The following is a 23,994-nucleotide window of genomic DNA, read 5'->3' on the forward strand; positions in this document are numbered from 1 at the left end:
TCAGCCTAGCCAAGGTTCTGGAAAGTTCTGCTGGATACAGAAAAGCGGACTCCTTCTGTTTCCCAAACTATTTGACTGTGAAACTCTTTTCAAACATAAACATCTTCCTTGCAGGGATATTTGCCTTCCAATAAGAAAATCTTAGGTATAGGTTTCCAGGGGAAATATCTAATTGGAGGATTCTCAGGCTCTGAGGCCGAGATGGAAGGGTTCTGCACGTTGGTGGGGTTTTCTGGGCCCGGCCACCTCCTCTAACTTCACTACCTGCCTCATCCTAAGTAGTTTCAGCCTTCCTGCTGAGGACTCACTGCACCTCACGCAGCGCTGAGCATACAGCTGATGCTTAATAAATGCTTGGTGATGGGTCCTTCGCTCCTTCCAGGAGAGGATGCGTACTCGCCATCCTCCTTGATCCTCACACCCAGGGGCAGAAGCGGGCTGTGGGCTTTAGAACTCTCAAGAAGGGAGGGTCATAACCGCCCTGTGTCTCCACAAGCAGGTGGGGCTATTGCTCAGATGCCAAGCCGGTACCCCCAGCAGGCTGAGCCCGGCCAAGCCTTACTGTGCTGTCCTGAAGGTACTGCTCCCAGATCCTGGCCGTTAGCCCATGACCGGCATCACAGGGCAAGTCCGGAGACACGATCATGTGATTGACCAGGGCTGACAGGTGGGTCCTCACGGTGGACAGGTGTCTGCAGTAGGCAAGCCCTGGCAAGGGAGGGAGGGAAGGCGCCATCATCCACTGTCCAGCCTGCTGTGCCCCGTCGCATGGATCTCGAAGCGCTGCCCCACCCCACAATCCTAGTGAAGCCTCACGACCCAGAAAGCCCACCATCCCTCTCTTCCAGATGAGGAAGGCGAGGCTCGGAGGGGCGAAGTCACTGGCTGGCTTGATGGCTCAATAGTTCTGTGAGCCTGGGGAAGCCCGGTCACCTTTCTCAGCCCGCGCCAGGGTGGCATTGCCTCCTCTGAGGAAGCCAAGGCATTTAATCCAGGGGCAGGAGGCAGAGAAGGGCCAGGGACTCCACATGCTCTCTGGACCTCCGGGTGCCTCCAATCCGTCCCAAGAGAGAAGAGAATGGCAGAGGTGGAGAACTCGTGTTCATGGTGCGCTAGATAAAGAAAGCCCTGGGAGACATGCCTGGTTTGCTTTCAAAGATGGCTCCGCACTCTTATAGAATGCCTGCCAATCTGCCACCCTTCGCTCGCTCCACGCTGGGCACCTGGAGGGCACAGTGCCTGGTACACAGGAGGCACTCAGCGAATGCCAGCCTGAGTTTGCCCTGACCATGCCCCCTCCCTCTGGCTGTCCCTTATCAAGTCCTGGAGAGGACACTGGGCTTTCTGGAGCCTGAGAACTCGCCCCTCCCAGCAATGAGGGGGAGGAGGGGGAGGAGGAAGGATGATAGGGAGGAGGGGAAGGAGGGGAGGGAAGAGGGGGAGGAAAGGAGGTAAGGGGGAGGAAGGGAAGAAGGGGGAGGAGGAGAGGANGAGGGAGGAGGAAAGAGGGGAGGGAGGGGGAGGGGAGGGGGAAGAGGAAATGGCTAACCCTTATACAAGCATATACTGCGTGCCAGGGAGCTGCCCAGAGCTCCCATAACTTAACTCATTAAATTCTCACAAGAGTACAAGGCAGGTACTGCTATCTTCTACATCTTACAGATGAGGAAACTGTGGCACATACTGCTCGTGTCACCTGCCCAGGTCACATCACTGGGAAGTGCAGACATGGAATTTGACCCCAAGCTGCCCAGGCCCAGAACTTGGGCTCTCAACCTGCACCAGGGACGCGCCACGGCCTGCGACAACATTGCTCGAGAGCCACCTGGACCCCCGCCCCGCCTTCCAGGAAGCGCTTCCGTTTGGGCTCCATAAATGCCCATCCACACTCCCCTGGCTCCACGCCAGGCCCTGCACTAGGCACTGGGGACAGGTGATGACACAACAGGCAAAAACCGTGACCTTGGGAGCTCGCGCTCCCTGCCTCTCCAGGCGCCGGGGGAACCGGCCCGCACTGCTATTCCGCAGGCCCATGCAGGATATGGTAACGCTTTTCCAGGATCCCTGAAAATACACGTGTTTTATCTCCTGCTCTAGGCTGGGAGGCTGAGGAAGGAAAAGGTGCTAAGAATCACAGCAGAGGGAAAAATAAAACAAAGCAGGCTTGTGGTCAGGCAGGCTTAGGCTTGCGCTCCAGCTCCATCACGTGTTAGCGGTATGGCCTTGGACAAGTCACCTTGCCTCCCTGTGCCTTAGTTTCCTCATCTATTAAAGGGAAATCACTGGCATGCCTATATTTAAATTTTAATTTTTAACTTCATGGGCGGGGATCGGACCACCTTCCTCTTGTGCCCACAGGTGAGGGGAACCAACTTTTATTGAGCACCTAGGACATGTCATGCCAGATGCCAGGGGCTCTCTGTACATGCTTCTCATTTAACCCTAAAAACAAGCCCTCTAAGGTGGGCACAGGGGATGCAATGGTGACTAACCAGACCCCTGCCACCAAGAGGCCCCATTGTTTGCTGCCCTCTCAGCACCTAGAAATACAATTCATCCTCAATCTCTGACTACACTAAAAACAGACACATTCAGGAAATGGGGGAGCAGAGGTCTGCACGCCAGAGCCAGGCACCTTCCCCTGACACCAGTGACATACAACAGGCATTTCATAAATGCCCCCAGAGACCACAGTGGCAAGTAAGGCCAGTACGCACATCCATAGAAGGCTCTGGAAAGGATCTGGTACTTCATATTGTCACAGAGAAGCTTCAGGGGAGCCCTGCAGGTGGAGGAAAAGAGGACACTTAGAAAAGACCACAGAGAGCCCAGGTTTCCTGGAGGAGCACAGCCTTGTCGCCTGTAGGGAGCAGATTAAAACCAGCCAGTTAAGGGGACTGTGGGGGGGACTATTATTTCTACCCATTCGGCATCATTGCCACTTCCCCTCGTCCTAGGGGTCACTGTCTCCCCCACACTCAGGACCTGTGATTTGGATGAGGCTGACTCAGGTTGGAATCACAGCCACTGAATACGAGGCGGTCATGTGATCCAACCTGAGCCAATGAGAATGAGCCCTGGGACTTCTGTTGGAACTACAGGGAAACAGACCCACTTTTCTCTGCTCAAGTTCCTACACCAGAGGGATAGAGGGCAGTGGCTGCTGGGACCCATTTTGGCCACTGCAGAAGGAAGGGCCTGCCTGAGAATGAAACCACCACAGAGGCAACTAGAGACGAGAGCCGAAGAAGCAGAGAGATTTCTGTTTTGAGCCTCTGGAGCTTACCACGCCCCCAGTCACCATGCCTCTGGACTTCTCAGTCCTGCTGAGATTTTCTTTTGTATTTGAACTAGTCTGAAGTGGCTTTTCTGTGACCTGCGCCAAGTGTTCTGACTTCTAAAGGGACCCGGCTGAACCAAACTGAGCCAGACTGGGATTCAGAGTCTGCTGGATGGTGGAGGTGATGCCTCAGAGCTTCTCCTCGCATGGGGATTTTGGGTGCTGTTTTGGCTGAACGAGGAGAGGGGAGTAAGACCCCAGCAGTGTTGGGGAAATCAAGGACTGCTGAAGGGAGTATCGTGCATTCTTGCGGAGAACAGACTAGAGGAAGAGCTGCATATTTTTCTCAGGACACCCTGGGGGACACCCAGAAAAGCCCAGGGAGACAAGAAGGACCTGGCTAAGGCCCTCCAGTTACATATATGGAGGCATTAAACACATGATCTGGGGATTTAACCTTATCCACTAAGATAACAAGTGTCATTTATTGAACATTACCATGGGCCAGGTACCGTATGCTGGCCACTTTAGACCAGTGTTTCATTTGTCTTTACAATAGCTATATAAAGCAAGCATTCATATCCCCATTCAGTGGAGGAACAAACTGAGGCATGCGTGGTTGGCATTAAGTAATATTTGGTGTGGCCAGGCCCTTTAATGTGGAGCAAGGAGAGCCCCTAACTGACCCATGACAGACACAGAGTATGCATGATTAAAAAAAAAAAAAAAACCTTTGCTGTAATAAGTCACTGAGATATCAGGGACTGTTTGTTACTGCAACATAGCCTTGTTTATCCTGCCTGCTACACGTAAGGAAGCTCCGATAGCTAGGCCTTCACAAGGCTAGGATTTAACCCAGACCTGAGTGATCCCATAGCCCATATCATGCCTCTGAATTCAGTCCTGGGCAAGAAATGGGTGCCTACAAATCTTCCCGTTCCCTCAACCCACAGTGTAAGCCCCTTGTACCTCTCATGGTTGCAGCCGTTGGTTGAGCCGCCATCAGCGGAGCCACTCTGCGAACAGGATGAGCAGGAGGATTTCCGGGGGCTGGGTTGCCACAAGGGTGGCAGGCTGCTCACAGAGACATCCATCAGGTCCTGGGGGACTGTGGTGGAGGCGAGGGATGAAGCGAGAGTCTCAGTTAAGCCTACGTGGGTCACGGAAACCTCACCCCGAAGCCAGAAGCTCGCCCCTAGGCCAGAACCCAGATAAGGAGAGGCTCTGAATGTGACAGCCGGAACCCCCAACCCCAATCATTATCTGACCCAGGCCTTTGAGCCCACCTGATCCAATGAAAGCCACCAGCAAGATTTGGGGCCCTTACCAGATGGAAGTGAAGAAATGGAGAAAAAGGAAGAAGTGGGGGAGGTGAGAAAAGAGAAAGAGAGAGAGAACGCACACTAAGAGCCAAGAAAATAGACCCCGCTCCAGATCAGGAGGCCAAGCCTCACCATGTTGTCATTCAGCTGTCCTGCCAGGGGGCTGACAAGAAGGAAGAGGGCCTGCTGGGGGATTCTGGGGAAGCCTGATGATCCTGGGTCCCCAGGAGACTCTCTGGGAGACAGAATCTCTGTTGGGGAGGCAGAAGGGAGCCTAACTCAACAGATGAGGCAGGGCACCCAAGGGCAAGGGACCCAGTGGAGTCCCCGCTGATGAGGTTCCCTGCACTGTCCACCAGCCTGAGCCATACAGCTGTTCCATCACCATGTGTCAAGCAGGTTGGCAACCCCCACCCAGAATCATATAGAGGGCTTGCTGAGAGGCCAGATGCCAGTGTCCCACCCTGATCTACTGAATTGAAGCCTCCTAGAGACCGAGCCCTTAAGCCTGTACATCAAAAGCAAGTTTGATAACAGCAGCCACATTCGAGAACCAAGAGAGCATGACAGGTCTCCTAACGTCTGGGTACTGGTGATTCCTGACCAAGCGCTCCCAGGACACAGCACTTAGCATTTCCCTCACTGCCTTCTTTCATTAACTTCCCAGCCTCGTGGCAGCTCCAGACAGGTACAAAAATGTTCTTTTCTCAAAGACAGGGCTCGGTAAACATTTTCCATCAAGGACCAGGCAGTCAACGTTTTAGGGCTGGTGAACCATTTGGGTGTGATCGTAGCCACTCAACTCTGCCTTCAGAATGCAAAAAATAGCCATGCACCAAATGCAGAGATGTGAGCCCAGGCATGTTCCAATAAAACTTTATTGATGGGCACTGAAACCTGAATTTCAGATTGTTTTCACATGTCACAAATACTACTCTTTTGATTTTCATCGACAAATAAAAACATATAAACGCCATTCTTAGCTCACAGGCTGCACAGAATGAGGCTGGCTCCGCCTGTGGGCCCTAGTTTGCAAGCCCTGCCCTAGGAGATTGAGAAGGATGCACATCTGGCCCACCAGCCACGCCTCCTCAAGGATGATGGGTAATCACTGGCCTCCTCCCTTGGGCTGCAAGGTGGGGAGGGTGGAGAGGGGAATGGTTGTGGACCTGGTGCTACTTGTCACCAGCGCTCAGTAGCTGACAGGGCCCAGCCCTACCCACTGACAGTGTAGAAAACTATCTTCACAATGTCCCATAGAAAGTTCTTCCCTGAGCCAACTCACAGATGAGCTGGCCAAGAAAGAACAGTGAGCCCCTGTAAAATGTTCAAGAAAAGCATCCCCAGTTCTCTGCCTCCCTGATCAGTTTCAGTGAGCTGGGGCAAGGCTGCCTGCACCCCAGCCCCTCACACCCCACAAGCATCACCAATGGATCCCTTTGCTACAGAACCCACAATACCCTGGACAGCGTGAGGGCACATTTGTCTCCTGCTTCCCTCGCCCTTGGGACCAAGACTCAAATGACAACATGGCAGAGGTAGCCGGCACCAAGCCCCAGGGTGGGGGTAGCCCAGACGTTACTGAGGGGCTGCTGCTGCAGGCCCGGCATGGGGAAGGTGGCATTCCATCTGGCTCGCGCCCACTGACCGCCCCTGGCCACCACCAGCACAGACCGGCCGGCAGGAACCACCATCCAGGCAGGGCTCACGGAGACAGGGGGAGCGCCGCCCAAGTGGTCAGGAGCAACTTGAGACACAAAACAAAAGACACCAGTGAAATGGAATGTCTGGGGTGGGCAGAACACTGACACGGCCGAAGAGCCAATTCCTCGGGGATGAACCTCTCCCCTGCCCCACTTCGCACAGTTCTGTGTTCATAAAGTGCCTACTATGTGCTGGTGGCTGTGCAGGCACAGGATTGCCTTATTGTCCTCAATGACCCCGAGGGATGTGTCTCCTCCCATTCTGCAGAAGTGGAAACTGAGGCTCAGTGTGAGCCCCAGTCCCAGCAGGTGGTAACTGGCATAACATCCCTTTCTGACTGAGGTCCCCCTTCTCCTTCCACCACCAACAGCTCTCACTTAGTGAGCACAAGTTCCACCATTACCCCCTTTTGCAGGTTGGGAACTGAGGCACAGAGTATGTAAGCAGCATCCAGGACTGGCCGGCTACCAAACGGTGGCGTCAGACCCCATTCACACTCTCTCGACTCACATCCCCCCAACGCCACCCTTGCTAGACCAGCAGCTGTCCACGGGGGCAATTCTGGCACCTTGAGGACATCTTGTGACGTCCGGGGACAGTTTTGGTTGTCACCACCTGGGAATTTGCTGGATGCTTCTGGCATCTATCCAGTGGGTGGACGACAGGGATAATGCACCAGATACCCCCACTGAAAACACAATTATTCACCCAAAATATCAACAGTGCAGAGGTTGAGAAAACCTGCCCTAGGCCAGCTCTATTCAACAGGAACCCAACCTGAGCCACATGCTTACTTTAGAAGTTTCTAGAAGCCACACTAAGTGGNAGGGTCTGACACTGGGAGAGGAAAGGACACTCTAGGAGTAGGGGGGGGGGGGGGGGGGAGGAAACAGATGAAATCAATTTCAACAGTATATTCTGTTTCACTCAGTATATCCATAATGTTACCGGTTTAATACCTAGTCGATATAAAATACTGAGGAGAGGTTGTTCTAAGTCTTCAGAATGTGGTGTGTATTTGACACTTAAGGAGCATCTCCATTTGAACTAGCTGCATCTCAAGTGTTTGGGAGGCACAAACGGCTCATGCCTGCCATCACAGGCGGTGTAAACAGTTTCACCAGAATAGAAATGCCCTCCTCTGACTCCGAACCTCCCTCAATGTTTCAGGATGACCCTCTGCCTCCTCTGTGCACAAGGACCAGGCAGTGGACATAGGCATGAAGACACTGAAAGGGGGTTTAGAACCATCTATGGCCACACCATCCCACCCACAGGGAAAAACTCTTCTCTCTTATTATTGAAGGCAGGCATCTGCAAACTTTTTCTAGAAAGGGCCAGATAGTAAATATTTTTGGCATTGTGGGCTATACAGTCTTGGTCACAATAATCTCAGTCTGCTGTTGTAGCATGAAAGCAGCCACAAACACTATGTCTACGAATGGGTATGGACCGTGTTCCAATAAAACTGTATTTACAAAAGCAGGCAGTGGGCCGAATTTGGACCAGAGGAAGGAGCTTGCCCGTTTCTGATTCAGACACTTCTTCAGAAAGGACTTCTTCGTTCTCAGAGATGAAAACCATACATGATTGGGTTAGCTCTGTGAGGCTTAGGCCCCTGAGAAAATCAACCAAGGATGGGGCGCCATTTCCATGTGGGCTGAACCTGAGCTTGGGCATGAAGGGGGTGAAACCACAGTGTCCCACAATCCTGGTCAAAAACAATCTGCATGGGGTGGTTGTGAGAGGTACAAGCTCTAGAACCAGGACACCTGGGTTCAAACCCCAACCACGCCGAGGATTAGCTGTGTGTCTCTGGACCAGTTTCTTAACCGTTCTGTGCCTCAGCTTCCTCTTCTGAAAAGTAGGGGATGGTGAAGACAGTGGTACCTGCCTAGGAGGAGGGCTGTGGTGAGGATTCGCATCGCACTAGGTGCCTGATACATCATCACACTGACTCCTCAGAAGACGACCCTGGGTGGCGAGGGGCTGTTCTCCCCATTCTACAGACAAGGGAATTAGGCCTGGAGAGGGCAAGTCACTTGGCCACGCTGCCATGGCAGAGGTGACCACAGTAATGTGCGCTTTGCTCAGCCAAGGACACTTCTGCTCCTAGACGACACTCAGCAATGTCTGGAGACATTTCTGGTTGTCACAGCTTGGGGTCGGGGGGGGGGGGGGGGTTGGACAGGGCAGAGTTGCTACGTGGCTGTTGGTGGCAGGAGACCAGGGATGGTACTCAGCATCCTACAAGGCACATGACACCCCCCCACCAATCAGCAAGAATTCCTCCATCTGTAACATCAGCAGCGCTACGAGTGAGAAGCTTTGTTCTAAATAAACGGGGCTCACTGGGGTTTCCTCAGAGGCAGATGAGGATTCAAGTGCCGGGAGTACGTCTGGGAGATGTTTCCATGAAGCACAGGTAGGGGAGAGGTGACACGAGAAGGCAGAGGGAAGGGTTGGTTACCGCTCTGGTTACCGCCATAGGCAACTGGTGCCTGATCTCCTGGGGGGGTGGGGGGGGGGACTCTGGGAGACATGTAAGCACACACATCAGAGCTTTCTCACCGGGATGGGGGGTGAGGGTGCCAGGGCATTTATACACTGCTTCCTGTCAGTCCTGGGCCGAGGGCTGCTCCAGGGAGGGTGCTGACCCCCTGACGCCTCTACGCTGTCCCCACCCACAGGCAGAGGGGCCCTCAGGCAGACAGACGCTAAGGATGGAGCCAGCAGCAGAACCCGCACTGAGGGGTGGGGGGGCACCGCCCGCGTCTGTTCTGCTGGCACAGGAGAGCCCCGACACGCTAACGCGGGCATTTCCCAGGTAAATAAGACCTTGGGCCCCCAGCCTGGTTCCCAGCAGAGCCGACAAATTAATTACATGTTGGATGAGCCTCTGTGGAGAGGGTTCCCTGGGAAGGCAGACATGGGGCATCTGGCCCCTCTGCTCAATCAGCTCTCGGGCAGGGCCGTATGAGCCCGGGTCTCGCCGACAGGCTGGGACAGCTCCAGACCCTGAGCCTGGGTAGGAATGGACACTTCAGGACACCCTAAGGCTCCTAGCGATGTGGAGATGTGAGGCTTTGGCCCTAACTGACCAGGAAGGAATGAACATATGGGTGAAGACACAAGACTAGCCTGAGCAATACAAGACCTTACTGCCCCATCCCCAGATCCAACTGAGTGAGGGACGAGAGCCAGAGCGTGAAGTGACCCGGCACAATCAGCCCACTCCTGCCAGGGGTGACGTCTGCTCTCAGAAGAGCCTTTCAAGGCCCAGCCACAGCCACTGAAGCAAAGGAAGGCTCAGAGCCATTACCCATCAAATGGAACAATGGCCCACCAAGCGTTACATAAAACGGGGTTGACAGAAGGCACCTACAGTTTAACACTGAGTTGTTGAACCAATACATCCACACGGTGCTTAATAAATGCCAGGGCTCTGGGGCACCTCGGCCGCTGGGTTGGTTGAGTGTCCGACTCTTGGTTTCGGCTCAGATCATGATTTCATGGTTCTTGAGTTCAAGCCCTGCATCAGGCTCTGCACTGAGAGCTCAGAGCCTGGTTGGGATTCTCTCTCTCCCTCTCTGCCTCTCCCCAGCTCTCTCTCGCTCTCAAAATAAATAAATAAACAAGCATTAAACACTTTAAACAAATGAAAAAATAAAATAAAATCAAAAAATAAAATAAGATAAAATAAAAAATAAATGCCAGGCCTCTGAGAACTTTCCAAACATTAGTTCATTTGATCCAAATAATACCTCCGTGGCAATGATGACCTTAATGGTAAGAGTCTCCATGAACCAAGCATCTATATCACAGCAGTCACCATCCCAAGTGCCAGACATACATCAGCGTCTTGTGTGCCAGCGCTCAGTGATTTGCTTCCCGCCTCTGCCATCTTGACTATCATTTACTGAAGCCCTACTGTGTACGATATTTATTGAGGGGCTTTACATTGAGTACCTCATTATCTCAGGGAATCTGGACAACAGCCTAGTGAAATGAAATGCCAACAACCACACGACAGCAGCTGGCATTTACGTCTTCTCGGCCAAGAGCCTTCTCTAATCCCAATAAGGGCTTTACAATGCAGGTGCTATGTGAACACCCCCATCTTACAGATAAGGAAACCAAGGCACAGAAGGCTGAAGTGACTTGCCCCAGCTCGGCCAGGATTCCAGAGCCCACCCGCTACCCCGTGGCACCTCCTGCTCCAGGTGCATCTTTAATAAGCTAAGTAGTGCATGGTTCTCATTTGGGGGAAACTGAGATACTCACTTCCTGGTTTCAAGTCTCCCTACTGTTGGTCCCAGAACCCAGGTCACCTGTCCAATTCCAAGCACTGGAGTTATTTTCAGGCTCAGCCAGCAGGCTGGATCTCGGGGGCCCAGAGACCGGGCAGCTTACCAAAGTCAGACTGCAAGCCGGGGTAGATGATTCTGAACACGTAATCCGTGGCCTCGTCATCCTCCTTGTCCGACGACGTGGACTCGGCAGAACCCTGAGGGCTTCGCTTGCGCAGTTTGGGAAATACTTTGCCCTGAAAGCACATGTCCCAGTGCACAGCCCTGGGGATACATCTGTCCCCACAACCCGGACAGCCTGAGCGTCTCAGTGGGGTGTGTATGAGCCCACGAAGCCACATAAGGAGCCACGGGCAAGAATGACCACCCTGGGGCGCCTGGGTGGCTCAGTCAGTCGACCATCTGACTTTGGCTCAGGTCATCATCTTGCAGTTCATGAGTTTGAGCCCCGCATCAGGCTTGCTGCTGTCAGCACAGGGCCCGCTTCGGATCTTCTGTCCCCCCCTCCCCCCTTCCCTTGCTCACACTCTCTCTCAAAAATAAGTAAAACATTAAAATATTAAAATAACAAAGAATGACCACTCCCCAAGGCTGACCCCCCATCCCAGACTCCCTGGGTCCCCCACGATCACTCACCTTCCCCCGCTGAGACCAGAGTGGAGGGTCCAGCTGCCCGTGAGGCAGCAGCCCGTTTTCCAGGCATGAGAGGAACTGAAGGAGGTGCCCCCCCTTGGGGAAGCGGAACGGCGGCCTCTGGATCCCGTCCTGGCTGACCAGCACCACTGTCCCGCCGCTGTCCACTGCCACCGCGACCCAGCCAGAGGAGACCCGGCGCGAAGTCACTATGAGGCTTGGGGATGGGGCCCTCCCGACACACACGCTGCCTTAGGCATGCCAAGCCAGACCCACGGACCTGCTTCAAGGCTCTGGGGAAGGCCTGGGCAGAAGGCCAGGGGAAGTCCCAGAGCCCCTTCCATGCCACCTGCCACTGCTGCAGACTCAGAACTGAGCGATGTGGTCCAGAAGAATGTGGTCGGCTCCCCTGAGCTCACCCACCGAAGGGCAATGATGCCCGCAAACGCCCCATGTCCCTCAAGCACCCTCTATGCATCAACCTGACCTATTTTTATATGGAGGCTTTCAGATCTACCCCTTCTCAGGGTAGTAGCTGACTTGCTAGCATGTAGTGAGCACTTACTGTATATAAGCACAGCACGTTAAAGGCAGTGTCTTATTCAAATACGCAAAATAGACCCATGAGGTCTCCCTATTATTGCCTATTTTACAAATGATGAGACCAAGGCTCAGAGAGGTTATGCAATTTGCTCAGGGTCGCACAGTAGGGCCTGGACCTGAACCCAGGTCTCATTAAATAAGCTTACTGTGGGGCGCCTGGGTGGCTCAGTTGGTTAAGCGTCCAACTTCAGCACAGGTCATGATCTCATGGTTTGTGACTTCGAGCCCTGCGTTGGGCTCTGTGCTGACAGCTCAGAGCCTAGAATCTGCTTCAGATTCTGTGTCTCCCTCTCTCTCTCTGCACCTCCCCGCTTCTTTCTCTCTTTCTCTCTCAAAAATAAAGAAGTGCTAAAAAAAATTTTAAATAAGCTTAATGTGTCATGCCTTTGTAGAGCCCAGATCCCTTGCTTTCTACAAAAGGCTAGCTCTTTGCTTGTTCTGAGTGTGCCTTCTTTGAGCTTTAAAGGAGAATTCTAGTTATTAATCCCAGATCTTCAGAGCACTGACTATGGAGTGACAAAGACCTGGGTCTGAGTCCAAACTCTGGAGCTTACAGGCTGTGTGACTTTGTGCCAACCTGTTTAGAGCCCTGCTTGGCACATCATAAGCTCTCCGTTAGCAGCTAACACCGTGGGTTTGATGCTAAGCCCTGAACATATGTCATTTGATCCTTACAACAATGCCATAAGTAGGTGCTGTTGTGATTCCATGTTACAGATGGGGAAACCAAGGCTCAGAGAAGTGAAATCACTTGTCTGAGGCTGCACAGGTAATAAGGAGGTGGGAGCAGGCAGGGGAGTGGAAGGAACATCCCAGCCCTGTGCCCCCCGCCCCAGCAGTCCCTACCTTGCTGGTGGCAGTGCAGGTATACAATCTCTTCCAGGCGGATGGTCATGGCATAGTCCCAGTAGACGCTGGAAGGGGAGGGATGGTTAGGTCCACAGGATGCCTGCTCACCTCAACATGGGGAAGGACCCATGAGGCCAGAAGTCCACACCCATGGTCCTTCTCACCAGGACCCATCTGTCCCCAACATCTGTATTCTAGTCTTCCCAGAATCTACCTCCCCTTCTTCTGGTCCCAGTACCCCAATTTTCTAAGGAACACTCTTCCCTTACCCCCATCCATGTGGAGGAGGCTGACTCCACCCACCCTCTACGCCAGGATTCCAGGAATGGCCATCAGACCCAGGCCTGGCCGATCAGCACATTCTACTGTTCTAGCCACAGTGATTGGTTCAGAGATGGCCCCGTGACCCAAGAAGAATGAATGAGACTCAGCGGTTGGATTTATGTTAGAATACACTGGGAAGAGGATGATCGTTTCTGCAAGGGGAGTCGAGGCAAAAATGATAGAAGTCTGGAAACGTAGGGAGCCATGGCAAGAAAAAGCCTGCCTGATGATGGAGTCAACAGTCAAGAAAGCAAAACCAAGAGATGTTCAGATTCTTATCATTCGAGTCCCTGGATCCAGCCATGCCTGAAGCCACTATCCCAGAATTTTTCAATTCATGGGAACCAATGCCCAAGTCCACTTGAGTGTGGTTTTCTGTCACAGGTATCTAAGCGTCTTGACTCAGACCCCAATGCCAAACCACCATGCATCCATGGGGTTAGAAGAACCACTCAACATCTTTGACCCCGCAGGTCCCAGCAGTGTGAACAGAAGGCTTCTATGAGCCTCAGTTTCCTCCTCTGTAAAATGGGGGATGATAATTATCCACCACATAGTACAGCAATGAGAGTTAAATGGAATCACATTTTTTTTTCAGTATTGTAAATGGTATTTTACTTGATCTATTTGTCTTTTTATTTTTTTTAATTTTTTTTTTTTTACAAATAGTTTATTGTCAAGTTGGTTTCCATATAACACCCAGTGCTCATCCCCACAAGTGCCCCTCTCCGTGCCCATCCCCCCCCCACATCCATCGGTCCTCAGTTTTTGTCAGCATTCAAGAGTCTTTCATGGAACATCCCAGCCCTGTGCCCTCTCTCCCTTTCCCCCACCATTTCCCCACTTCTTCTCCCCCATGGTCCTCCGTTAAGTTCCTCCTAATCCTCCTATATGTGCAAACATATGATATTTGTCCTTCTCTGCCTGACTTATTTCGCTCAGCATAACACCCTCAAGGTCCATCCATGTTACTAAACATGGCCAGATTTCATTGTTTCTCATTGCCATGTAGTATGGAATCACATATTTGAAGGGGTCAACGTGCTGATATAGAAAAAAGCACTTGGTTCATGGTCTCTGTACTTACGTACTTGAAGTTTTCCCTTTCCCCCACAAAGCCCACTGCTGTCTGGAAACAGATCGCTTTTCCCCTCAGAACACCATGGAGGTGGGGCTCACGGGAACTCGGGCTTTGTGGCAGTCAGGGGAATGCACTGCTCAGGTGTCCTTCAGATCCTGCTGTGCGGAGCAGAGCTGACCAACAGCTTCAAGGGCCACCTCCCCAGATCCACCACCAAGTCTGTGCCAAGACCTCACTTTTCTTGGACAGCTCTCAGGTAGGCCTAGGCACATGGGGGTGCCAGTGTAGGCCTATTCCTGCTGGATGGAGCAGCTCCTCTGATGGTTAACTTCAGCCCAGGGGCTCCCAAGTTTGCTGGCTGAACATTCTAAGAACCACAGCATCTGAAACTCTTTCTGTCTCTTCCTTCTTTCCCCTCCCCATTCACAGGGCTCAGACCAGCTTCATGGTCTGGACGTTCTGCCTGCCTCGTCCTGCTCTTCCCTTCCATCCTTCATGGGTTCTTCTCACAGTAAGTCTCTTTTGCATGTCTGATTCTGTCCGGGTCTGCTTCTTGGAGGACTTGAACTGACACAGGCTTCAAGGTCCGATTTCAAATCCCACTTTACCAACTATACTGACTCAGCCCCTCACCTCTCTGGGCCTCAGTTTCCTTAGATGCAACATAAGGAAGTTGGAACAGAAACTTTCTAAGAGACCTTCCTGCACTGGTCTGTCTGCACCACAGTCAGCCTCGCCAGTGTCCATGGAATGAACATCCTTGGAGGGCAGCCAAGTGCACGAACGTTTTCAGAAAAGCAGCCTCTGCTGAGCCCCTCGCAGGTGAGTCTTGGCCAGGAGGTCCTTCCCTGGGCTTCTACATTGCACCCAGCACATAGGTTGCAATTGTCTGTTTTCTCTGGTCTCCCTAAGAGGTGCTGAGCTGGACAGCGCCTGGGTTTTACTTCTGCAAAATGCTCAGAGAATATTCAGAGTGAATGGTGAATGCCCTAGGGTGCCCAGTAGACAAAGCAACTCTCCAACTACCACCAGACACCAGCACAGACACCAGATCTCTGTGGCCACAGTCCCTTTGGATCTGTGTAAACTTCACACCAATAGTCCCATGACTGAGAGGCCTTTCTGGGTTCCAGGCTCCCTGCTGACAGCTTTACACACATATTCTCACGGACTCCTTCCTGTACACCCATTCAGAAGTTCCATTACCACATCCCCGTTTTACACCAGATGAACAAACTGAGGTTCAGGAAGGTGAAGCTGACTGTCCAAGATCACTCAACTGGGAAGAAACAAGAGCTGAGGTTTTGTTTTCATCTGACAGTTTTAACAGCTTCCTAGACTAGAGCTGCTAGGTCACGTGGGAAGGGTAGGTCATAAAACACTTCCACACTGGATTATAGAGTGGTTGAGCCATCAGCAGGGTGTGAGATCTAAGCCATGTCCAGTCTGACTCCAGAGCCCAAATAGCCACTCTCTGGTGATACCTCCTCACGTACACGAGGAAACCTAGCTGGAGAGCTATGATCCCGGTTGTACAAGGGGATGGGGGGCTGGCTGGGACAAGAAAAGAGGTACTGAAGCTCTTCAGACAAGGAGCATACCCCTTATTGTCATTGTCTCGTGGTCCCCAAACTGAAGCCAGAGTCCCTGGGCACCCCCACTTCCCACAGGTTAACCACCATGTTTCTGACCCCTGGCTTTTGCTGTTTCACTGAGCTCTGGGTTTCAGGTAAGAGTCAGAAGGATAGATGGGGATTGAGAGCCCGGGGCTGGAGGAGTCTCTAGCCCCATCAGTAGTGACCTGGGAAGTACAGGCTCAGCTGGAAGTAAATATTGATGTGCTATGCTATGCCTGTTCTCAGAGGAAAAGATGATGCCGAAAGATGGAGTCCCACTGGTCTGAGCTGGACAGGGTGGGAGGTGCAGTCATTTGGCGCAATGCTTCTCCAAAACATTAGCATTAAACGTTTTCTGCCCAGGGGCGCTTGGGTGGCTCAGTCAGTTAAATCTCCAACTTCCACTCAGGTCATGATCTTGCGGTTCATGGGTTCGAGCCCTGCACCTAGTTCTGTGCTGACAGCTTACAGCCTGGAGCCTGCTTAGGATTCTGTGACTCCCTCTCTCTCTGCCCCTCCCCCACTCATGCTCTGTCTCTGTCTCTTAAAAATGAATAAAAGTTTAGAAAGATTAAAAACAAAAAGTCTTCTGCCCACACAACCCTGAGTGTTAAGTCCAACTAGCAAAGAGGGCCCCCGGCTGTGCTATTTGGCAGAAGACAGTTCAGTGTAGGGAGAGCCCCTGTAAACCCTCTGAGTTCCGGGAAGATCACGTTGTCCAGGCCTCTCATTTGATAGAAGGGAAACTGAGGCGGGGAGAGCCACACCCCAAGTCCTCCAGCGAGACGAGGGCCAAGCAAGCACTTGGGCCCAAAACATACATTTATCCAGTTACCTGTTTATTCGTGGGCTCCTCCAATATAAGGTAAATTCAGAGGAAGCTCTGAGAAGGTAAAGATTTTCCTCTCTTTCTGTTCATCTGCTAAGTCTCTTGTATCTAGCATAGTGCCTGGCACATAGTAGGTGCTCTGTTCAGATCTGATGAAAGGATCCAGGTCCCCTAACTTCTCTGCTTTGTTCCACAGATTATCTGAGCACCTACTTTGTGCCAGGATCTGTGGCAGATGCCGGAGAGAAGACATAAGCAAGACAGATGCCCTGCCTTCACGGAACTGAGGTCTAGAAGGCAATGGTTGACAAACAAGTAAGCACAGATTTATTATAATACACGAGTCTATAAATGCTATGAAGGAGGTTCAGGGCTCCATGTGAAGGGTCGGGGAAGGCCTGAGGTTTAAGCCAAGTCCATTGATAATGTCCCAGGCCAAGGGCATCTCCTCGGTCCCACGCTGTTCCTCGGTGAGGGCTTCTTGATCAAAAATTCTGGAGTTTATCTGGAGAATTACATGGCTCAGCCGAGAACTGACTCTACCTCCCACCGACTGTGTCTGAAGACAGATGGCCACCTCTGCACAGCAAGTGGCTTAGAGAATGGCATTAATCACACGCAGGCCTGCTGTTGCTCACGCTGGAGCTTAACATGAAACAGAACACAAGAACAGTGTTCTGGTTGTGTTCCTTGAAAAACGCCCTTATTTTATATACAGCTGCCATGATGCCTCAAGCTGAAGTAATCAGGTTGAGCCTTCCCTCTGTTCGGGCTCCTCTGAGGGCCGTCCCTAACTGGGCGGGAACACAGAGGATTGCAGCAGGGAATCCTTGGTTTCTGTGTTCCTTCGGCGCGTGACTCCAAAGCCTTTGTGGAGTCTTATAAATCCCAGAGTCTCACAGGAGACGCAGCCCCCCTGGACCAGAGGACCACCAACCCCCCCCGCCCCCCCACTTTCCTTCATTACGGAGGGACGGGAAAGGTGGCAGCGAATGGGGGAATGTCTGCCATTGGCAGGCTTCCAAACTCTGAGTTAAGATTTCGCCCCCTGGGTGGTGTTTTGGCCAGGACCTAATTCCCAGACCCTAAGATTCATCTAGTGGGTCTCCAGATTCTCCCAGTGAGGATCTTGAGCAGGGAGGCTGGCCCAAGCGGCCGCGACAACCAGACACAGCAGCAGACCAGGGCAGGACTCAAAGGACAGCACACACTTCCCTGTGCCAAAGGGCGGAGAAGGACCCGGCACCCTACCTCTTTTCATAGTCCAGGTCCCCCATCGACCCATTCATCAGCTGGTTAGGCGTCCATTTCAAGGTCATGACGTCAGCTGTCTGGTGCAGGGACAGGTACCCTGGCACAGCCTCCATGTCATCCCTCTGCAGAGAGAGGAAGGCGTAGGTCGGAGTGCCAGAGCCACCGTGGTCATAGGCCCTGGCCCATCCGACTCAAGGAGGCATAGCCAGGTCCAAGAGGCTGGGTCATGCCTCCAAGGCTATGGCCGCTTGGAAGACCCCGAGCCTTCTCCCAGATGGCCATGCTAAGCAAAGCAGTGTGCAGCCAAGCACCCAGGAAGGGTTCTAGAGAACCAGCTCGGAAAGCTGCCCGCTTACACTCTCACATTCCCACCCACCCCCCAGCCAAGGTGCAGGAATCAGGCCCAAGAACTCTTTAGAATCAGGAAGGGGCTCTATCCCTCTTTAATACCACCCTCTCCTTTAAAAAAAAAAAAAGTGTTTTAGGGGCGCCTGGGTGGCTCAGCCAGTTGGGCGTCGGACTTTGGCTCAGGTCATGATCTCACGATCCATGAGTTCAAGCCCTGGGTCGGGCTCTGTGCTGATGGCTCGGAGCCTGGAGCCTGCCTGGTATTCTGGGTCTCTCTCTCTCTGTCCCCTCCCACCACTCACACTCTGCCTCTCTCTCAAAATAAGATAAAGACATAAAAAAATTAAAATAAATAAATAAATGTTTTATTTCTTTCTTGTGAGAGAGAGGGAGGAGAAAGGGGCAGAAGGAGAGGGAGAGAGGGAATCCCAGGCAGGGTCCGTGCTGCCAGGGCAGAGCCCAACGCAGGGCTTGAGCTCACAAACCATGAGATCATGACCTGAACCTAAATCAAGTCGGATGCTTAACCGACTGAGCCACCCAGGCACCCCAACACCATTCTCTCCTTAATAGGAGGCATTTATCTGGCATAGTTTTGGCCAGTTTTAGGGAGAAAAAGAGGGCAGCTGAGTTCTGTCCCATCCACAGACATCATCCCAAATCCCCTTCCCCAAACACCCACACCATACTCCCTGCCCAGCAGCCTGATCCTCTGTCTTCCCCATTAGCCTGCACAACTTCTCCCCTGCTCGCTCTGCTTTATCCCAAGTGGGGTGTGACGGGGGAGGGGGTGTCTCTCTGAGCATCCCACGTAAAGGAAATTCACCTCAACAACATGTGGAGACGGACAGCCAACATTTACTGAGCACCTAGTGTGTACCAAACATGCCTCAACTTTACCCACACTGTCTCAATTTAGCCACACATGCCTGCAGCCCCACGGCAGAGCCCTGGGTCATGAACTTTTCCCACATTCTCCTGTCTCTGCAGTGGGGATGCGTCTTGCAGCGAGTGGCATCTCACCACCATGACACAGCCGTCATTGCCAGACCTCATGCAAACTCGCCCCTCGTTCTTCCTACGTTGTTACTTCACATGCAGAGAAGGGGTGCTATTTTAGACGTCTTCAAAAAGATTAGACTGTGATTCATCTTTGAATTAAAAAGTCACTGCGTACGCAGGAATGCTGGAAGCAGAGCAGTAGAGCACTGGTTTGATATTTTGGCAAAGCAGACACATTATTCGCCACAACAGAGATGCCCACAATTCCAGATGGTCTTGCAAAGCAACCACCAAGGTCATGCCCTTGTAAGGAATGTCGTACCTCCTACTCTCATGATCAGAGGTCTGCAAGCTTTGTCTATAAAGGGTCAGGGAGGGAATAATTTTGGTTCTGTGAGCCATACAGGCTCAGTTATGACCACTCCACTCTGCCGCAGCGTGAAGGCAGCCATACACAATAGGTGATAGGCGTGGCTCTGTTACAATAAAACTTTATTTGCAAAAACAGGCGGAGTGCATTTGGCCTGTGGGCTATAGTTTGTTGACCCCTTCTGTGGATGAAACAGAAAACGTCATCTGGGGGTGCTTGGGTGGCTCAGTCAGTTAACTGTCTGACTCTTGATTTCGGCTCAGGTCACGATGCCTGGGGCATGGGATCAAGCCGCACATCGGCTCTGTGCTGGGCGTGGAGCCCCTTTGGGATTCCCTCTCTATGTGCAAGTGCTTGCTCTCTCTCTCTCTCTCTCAAAACAAAAAAAGAAAACAATATTTAGTGGAAAAATATGGGCAGTGATGACTAAGCCAAAAAGTAATACAGAAGATTAAACCCTGAAATGTGAAATTTTAGAACTATCTTAACTAATGTATGCCAGTTACAAGTTCCCTTATGCGTAGTTATAAAAGCAATATATGATATTACAAAAAACCTTTTAGGGGCGCCTAGGTGACTCAGTTGGTTAAGCGTCCAACTTCGGCTCAGGTCATGATCTTGTGGTTCGGGAGTTTGAGTCCTGCGTCTAGCCCCGTGCTGACAGATCAGAGCTTGGAACCTGCTTCAGATTCTGTGTCTCCCTCTCTCTCTGCCCGTCCCCTGCTCACTCTCTGTCTCCTGCTCTCTCAAAAACTAAATAAATGTTTTAAAAAATGTTAAATAAAACGCTTTTATTTTTTTAAGTTTATTTATTTACTCTGAGAGAGAGAGAGAAGGTGAGCTGGGGCGGGGGTAGAGAGAGAGGGAGAGAGAATCCCAAGCAGGCTCCACACTGCTAGCCTAGAGCCTGACAGAGGGCTCAAACCCACAAACCACAAGATCATGACCTGAGCCAAAATCCAGAGTCAGACTCTTAACCAACTGGGTCAACCAGGCGCTCCCCAAAAAACTGCTTTTATCCAAATCAAAGAGCTCAAAGAGCTCTTTCAAAAACTGTCAAATAAAATTTCTAAAGGGTGAGAAAACATTTTATAGATCTTACTATCAGTTTTTGCTTCCTGATTGTTGTTTAAAAATGGAGGATCTTAAATTCATAGCTTTTTAGATCTGAGGAGATAGGATCTTGTACCCATTGTGATGTGGACATCAAGGTTCACAGGGAGAAGTGGTTTGCTCAGGGTCACCCCATGATCACAACTGCAGCCACAGAGCTGGAGTGACTGGCAATTTCCTCCCAGCGGAGCCCAAACACCACACTGACCACTCTGTGGTCTCAGGAAGGGAGGACAGAGAGGTATCTACTGCATGGGGGTAGAGGTTTCCTGTGCTGTGCTCACCACCCATCTCTTGGCCCTGCCCCAGCCAGGCCTAGAGGTGACATAAATGACTCAGACTCCCACATCAAGCAGCCTGAATTCAGAGCATAGCTCTGCCGCTTACTCCCCACTGTGCACATCTCAGCGTTATCATCTTTGATGACACTACTTGCGTCAAATGGTTGCTGCGAGCTTTCCATGAGTTAATATAATAGTTAAAAACACTTAGCATGGTGCTTAACACAAAGGAAGCGCTCAATAAATATCAACCGTGAAGGGGGCACCTGGGTGGCTCAGTCGGTTGAGCGTCTGACTTTAGCTCAGGTCGTGATCTCATGGCTCATGAGTTTGAGCCCCGCATTAGGCTCTCTGCTGTCAGGGTGAAGCTCGTTTCGGATCTTTTGTCCCCCTCTCTCTGCTCCTTCCCCGTACATGCTCTCTCTCAAAGATAAACATTTAAAAATATATACCAGCCATGAAGATGTTTATCCTGATATCCCAAGCATCTAGCACATAGAAAGTTGAGTACAAATACTAGCTGAATGAGTGAGTGATAACAAAAGAGAATGGATGGATAGACAGCTAGGTGGACAGGTGGGTGGAGAGATGGACTGGAAAATAAATGGATAAATAGATGGATGGACAAATGGATGGATGCATGTAAAGATGAGTGGATGGATGGATAGGTGGAAGTAAAGATAGGTGGATGGGTGGATGGATAAATGTAAAGATAGGTAGGTGGACGAAAGGATGGGTAGATGGATGTAAAGATGGATGGATAGATAATGTAAAAATGGATGGATGAATGGAAGGGTGGGTGGATGGGTGGATAAATGTAAAGATGGATAAATGAAAGGATGGGTAAATGGATGTAAAGATGGATGGATGGATTACATAAAAATGGATGGGTGAATGGATGGGTGGGTGGATGGATGGATGGATAGAAGCAAATGTTGTCCTTTGGATGAATGGATGGAGAGATAGAGTACTGGCAGATGAAGAGATGGATATGTGGATGGATGGATGGATGGATGAGCACCATGGAGCCAGAAGGAACTCCTCCTGTATAACCTGAAGCCAGATCCCCTGTGGGAGGTCCGGTTCCCAGTATCTCTCACCGGCTGAACCAGCACGTTATTCTTGCCATAGAGGAGCGTGGCCCGGGAGTTCTGGTGCAGGGACTCCACATAGTCACGGGCAGAAAGGGATGGCCGGTCGTCCATGCTGCCACTCGAATGCCTCTTCTGGATCTGGCAGTGTGAGGGGAGGTGGAGGGTGAGGCCTGCGGTGGCCCGTAACACCCCACTCCATTCCCCCGCTCCACGCCAAGTCTGGAATGCAGCCCAAGTCCCTGTGGGACCCCAGTCCACCCCTACTCACACAGAGGGCCGGACGCTTGGTGGGCGAGTCCTGCCGCAGGTGCGCGCTGTGGATGCGGTGCCGCTGGACCAGCTCGTCGGCCGAGGGGTCCGTCCAGAAGTGATCTGCGGTCTTCATCTTGGTGTACTCCAGGGCGCAGGGCCCCACTGCGGATATTACGGGGGCTGGGAATCCATGGCCCCGGAAAGCCCACCCTCCCGTCTACCCCTGGATGGGCCACCAATTTCACTGCCTCTCCCCTCCAGCCAGTGAGTGCGCCTCAGGGTCCTGCTAAAGAGCCCAGCACAAGACTCTGAGAGCAAGAGCCAGGGAACAGGTAAGTTTTGAGGGAGATGAGAGAGGCCCTTAGGAGGGGCACAGTGAGCCAGATGATGCTCAGGGCACTGGACCACTTACCCAACAAAGACGCAAGGATGGGGCCGTCCACTGGGTCCATCAGGAGGGCTTCCTTCTCATAGTATTTACTAGCAAGAGAAAAGGACAGGCAGGTTTGGACAGTAACCACCAGAGGGTGCACAATTTGACACTGACCTGATAGCTCAGAGCCGACTGTGTTCAGTCTCCCTCTTCTTACCCAGTTACCTCTGTGAGCCTCAAATGTCCCAGCTGTGAAACGGGGACAATAAAAATATATCTCCTAGGGCCATCAGAAGGACTTTAGAGGGGCACCTGCATGGCTCAGTTAAGCGTCTGATTCTTGATTTCAGCTCAGGTCTTAATTTAACAGTCGTGAGTTCAAGCCCCATCTTGGGCTCCATGCTGGGTGTGAAGCTTACTTAAATTAAAAAAAAAAAAAGGACTTTTGAAAGAGACAACAGATGTGAGGCACTTAATACCATTCTTGGCACGTAACTGCTTAAAACATGGCTGTGATACAGCCTTAATGAGAGAAACAAGAATAATAATTAGAAGGCTGCTCCTGGCTGGTTCTATCCGCTTCTATCACATCTTCCATTTCAGGCATTTCAGGCAGCAAGTTGCTTAGGAGCTCAGATGATGTCAGCTCTTCTAATACTATTGAGGCAATAAAAGGCCTTTTAGCTGCAGTGTGTATGGAAAAGCTGTATTTTTTTTTATGTTTATTTTTTATTTTTGAGAGAGAGAGAACGTGAATGGGGGAGGGGCGGAGAGAGAGGGAGACACAGAATCCGAAGCAGGCTCCAGGCTCTGAGCCGTCAGCACAGAACCCGATGTGGGGCTGGAACCCACAAACTGTGAGAACATGACCTGAGCCAAAGTCGGATGCTTAACCGACTGAGCCACCAAGGCGCCCCCGGAAAAGCTGTATTAACAGGACTTCCTGAGTGGATAACTATGTGGAAGCTGCTGGCCTGTCATGCTCAAAAGCACCCCCTGGTTTCTGGCTCTTCAAAATACCTTGTCACGTGGGCAAGACAATGTGCTGTGTTTCTGGGTTCTGCTTCTTTAAGCTGTTGTGCAGTGCCTTCTAATTCTTTGCAAACTCCTACAACTTAGGAACCAAATTTTAGAGTTGGAAAGGACCTTGTTCTACCTTCCCAAGGGATGTCAGGTTCAGAGAGGGTAGCTGACTTCTTAGAGGCCACACAGCAGGTGGATGGATGCCAGCTACCCCCAGCCAGTTTGGCCCTTCCCATCCTACAGGAGGGAGTGAAGAACACAGGATCTGCAGCGAGACAGGCTGAATGGGAGCCCAGCTCAGCCATTCCCACCGTCACTGTGCGTCCCCGGGCA

General features: G+C 51.7%; 1 protein-coding gene across 1 annotated transcript in view; it reads right to left on the bottom strand.

Moving 5' to 3' along the window:
* Positions 1 to 23,994, bottom strand: part of SGSM1 (small G protein signaling modulator 1) — a 63,741-nt gene that overhangs the window by 30,376 nt on the left and 9,371 nt on the right. The window contains exons 5-14 of the mRNA XM_077755880.1: positions 22,678 to 22,745; positions 22,282 to 22,427; positions 22,020 to 22,151; positions 17,803 to 17,927; positions 12,699 to 12,766; positions 11,253 to 11,416; positions 10,720 to 10,852; positions 4,250 to 4,388; positions 2,718 to 2,782; positions 563 to 708 (exon numbers count right to left, since the gene is read on the bottom strand). Of these exons, the coding sequence (XP_077612006.1) occupies positions 563 to 708; positions 2,718 to 2,782; positions 4,250 to 4,388; positions 10,720 to 10,852; positions 11,253 to 11,416; positions 12,699 to 12,766; positions 17,803 to 17,927; positions 22,020 to 22,151; positions 22,282 to 22,427; positions 22,678 to 22,745 (1,186 nt within the window). The remainder of the gene's footprint in view (positions 1 to 562; positions 709 to 2,717; positions 2,783 to 4,249; positions 4,389 to 10,719; positions 10,853 to 11,252; positions 11,417 to 12,698; positions 12,767 to 17,802; positions 17,928 to 22,019; positions 22,152 to 22,281; positions 22,428 to 22,677; positions 22,746 to 23,994) is intronic.

Source organism: Crocuta crocuta, unplaced genomic scaffold (assembly GCF_008692635.1).
Source record: "Crocuta crocuta isolate KB4526 unplaced genomic scaffold, BGI_CrCroc_1.0 scaffold728, whole genome shotgun sequence".
Taxonomy (NCBI): Eukaryota; Metazoa; Chordata; class Mammalia; order Carnivora; family Hyaenidae; genus Crocuta; species Crocuta crocuta.